We start from the raw sequence: 3,225 nt of genomic DNA on the forward strand, positions 1-3,225 counted from the left end.
AATAACATTCATACAAACAGTATACAGTTCCAATCTGATAGGACTACAGTACTTTCAATTGATTCCTGTTTCTATCTATGACCTATAATATGGCCAGAATTGCCTGATCATTATCCCTCATGTAGTGACAAGGCTTCATCCTGATTTGCAGTAGCAGCCTCAAGTTTAATTCCACCACTCAATGTTTCACATCTTACTAATTTCTCAATGGTGTTTGCTCTAAAAGTACTTAATATATTATTGTCTTTTTACAAAAAAAAATACATGGGAGAACATGACTTCAACCAGGAAGCACTTCCTTAATTCTTGACTTCAGGTTTCAGGCGTTGCAGAATGAGCATTTGCTTTGGCTGTGGTTCATCAACTTCCATTCACTTGATTCTGTGGTCTGTGAAAATTAATTAAACAAACTAATTCAAAGAGCTTATCAATGCTACTGTGATGGTTTTAATGATCAAATATGTGTTTAAATTTAAAGGTTGTTTTCCAAAAAACAAAAAAAAAAAAGAAAAGAAAAATAAGTAGTATCAGTATAATACAATATTAAATGCAGGTGGTGATGTTTAATTGGACATCAGAGTGTTGATAAATATTATTTGCTTAAAGTCAGTTTTGATACCTATTAATTAATATATTTTTTATGTTGTGTCTATGGATTCCTATGTAGATAAAGCATACTGTACTATTAATATAATAATCTTGTTAATTTATATTCTTTTCATGAAGACATTAAAATCAAATTAAGCAGTCACTGAAGGGCACATCTCCCACCCCAAAAAACTGAATTGATTCAATTTGTGTAGTAATTGTTCTTGGTAGACAGTAGTAAATAGTTGCTATATAATTGTGGATGGCTATTCTTGATTTGTCTTCATGGTCAGTTGTTTATGCTGGGTCGATTCATTGCCAACATTATTGTCTCAATATGCTTATTACAATATAACATCATCGTATTTGATTCACAATACTCTGTGGTTATTTTGCTGTCGATAGTACCCCAGTTTGAGGAAAAGGCAGGGCTTCCTCTCTGTGTGTGTGGTGTGATAGAGAGACGCTTAGTGCTTCTCTTAAGTAAAACATACCATACCATTTTTAACGTTATATGTAACCACACACGTACCTTTAAACAGATTCGGTGCAATTTTGACTACTACTTGCACCACCATCCCTGAGATCCCCTTCGTTATATATGTAGGCTATTCATCAGCTTCGACGGAAACTTAATAGGCCTTACTGAGGACTCGTATTTATTGTTTTCCACAGAGTTGCACATCCTTAAATTTCTTTTAAGCTGTTTACGCTTAATGACACAACCATACTCTAGGTTCTTACAACATGTATCACAAAATATGCCTGAAACCGGCTCAGATTTATCATTTGAAGAACTTCTGGCCAACGCCATACTTGCAAGTGGAGTGTGTTGTTTACTATTTACATTGGACAAACGGCATAGAAGGTAGTTTGTGATTGGCTGAGGGCCTTTCGGCTAAGCCAGACTTCATTGTTAGTCGTCTTCTGATTGGCTATAGTTACGTAGCAACTTTTGATATAAATTCTCATTTTTGGTTACAGTTTCTCCAAATTCACGATTGCTGCCAATCAAATTATGTTACAATTTAATAGTATTGACATTTTTGTGCAAAAGCCAGGTAGCCCGGATTGGTGGGTCACAGAATTGAACGTTTTCGATCCTCAACCCACGGTCTATGGGTAAAGATGTTGGAGGAAATACAAAATAACATTACACAATGCAAAATGCTGTTTTTGCTTCATTTATTGAAACCGTGTATTAGTCGCCATTTGCTAAAATAAAATAAAAGCAAATAACAGATTGGCAGATCACAGTTAACCATGTAGTATCATCTTACATACATTACAATATTTCATAGTGAATGATTTAACTTTTAATTGCCTTGCAACCGACGTAAACTTTGGTGAATGCCTGTGAGTTTAGGGCTATTAGCCCTCTAGCTAATATTATTGCAGTTATTTATTTTTGAATTGTGATATGTTGATAGTTTATTGATTTATCATAATCCAGAAAAAAACATGTTTTGATTGATGGAAGTTAAAACAGAATTAGTTATGTTGTTTCTTGTGCAGTATATTATCCTCATATTATTTACATAATTTTATGTCTTCACAGTTGTTTCTGTTGATGTTGCTGCAATAAGTAAGTACCAATTTAGCATCATTAAAAATGTAACTTTGTTTCACTTTTATTGTTATTAGACCAACATATAATACACGGCGGTTTCATACGCACTATATTGGGACAATAAGTGTTTTCAACGCGCCTTTCATATATTTACGCACCGCAAGCCTCGAACGAACACACTCATGTCGCGATTGGGATCGTGCGAGCCTAGCGGAACTGCATTTTTTGGTACATAGTAGAATTGTGCTAAAAATAATATATGAGTATAATATCCCCCCATCCATGTTCTGTTTGTCTAATTATTATATCAGCTACTAAACAAAATTTTTGCAATGCATGAATTTATATAAAATCATGAATTTTAACGAGAAAAGTAAGGCCAGTCTACAGTAAAAATGTAAACAAACAACGCCCTAACTCCGTAAATGTTAATATCGCTAAACATGGTCGTAATTATCGTCGTACAAAATTGTGCAATTTTTCTGGATGTTATCGTTGGTCGCCAATGAACAATCAGTGTCTGTTCTTGTATTCTGTGAAATATTGGCCTGACAACTTATTCCGATTTAAAAAAAAAATCGATTGAAAACAGCAAATATTTTGGCTTTACTAGGCGTTCTTGAAAACTCCACGGGCTCATACGCGCAATTTTACGCGTTGGTTATACATGCGCTAGACCTAGATTGAGGCCTAGATTTTATTGGGGTTTTGGATAGGCTTTGCTGCATTAATGTTGTTAAATGTTAAAATTATAATTGTATTATATATATATTTTTTTTATTCAGCTAATATATAATAAATACAGGCTTGCATTGAACATTTTATATTTTGATGGCAATAATTAGGATGGCTCTAAAATAAAGAAAATTAAAAATATAAATAAATGTAAACAATGATCCAATATTCATCTGTGAAAATAGACAGTATCATTTACAATCATCATTCTTCTTATTACACTTCAGTTTACAAATAGACACAAACATTATGTTCTACATGTTATATTTTTAATGAACAAAATAAACCTTTAAAAATACAAGAATCCAAATTAAACCGAAAGGTCCACTGAT

General features: G+C 33.1%; 1 protein-coding gene across 1 annotated transcript in view; it reads left to right on the forward strand.

The window, feature by feature from the left end:
- LOC117104242 (limbic system-associated membrane protein-like) overlaps positions 1–3,225 on the forward strand; it is a 76,075-nt gene that overhangs the window by 48,087 nt on the left and 24,763 nt on the right. The window contains exon 8 of the mRNA XM_033244947.1: positions 2,147–2,173. Within this exon, the coding sequence (XP_033100838.1) occupies positions 2,147–2,173 (27 nt within the window). The remainder of the gene's footprint in view (positions 1–2,146; positions 2,174–3,225) is intronic.

The sequence above is a fragment of the Anneissia japonica genome, unplaced genomic scaffold, assembly GCF_011630105.1.
Source record: "Anneissia japonica isolate Jap-2015-1 unplaced genomic scaffold, ASM1163010v1 scaffold468_len270531_cov130, whole genome shotgun sequence".
Taxonomy (NCBI): Eukaryota; Metazoa; Echinodermata; class Crinoidea; order Comatulida; family Comatulidae; genus Anneissia; species Anneissia japonica.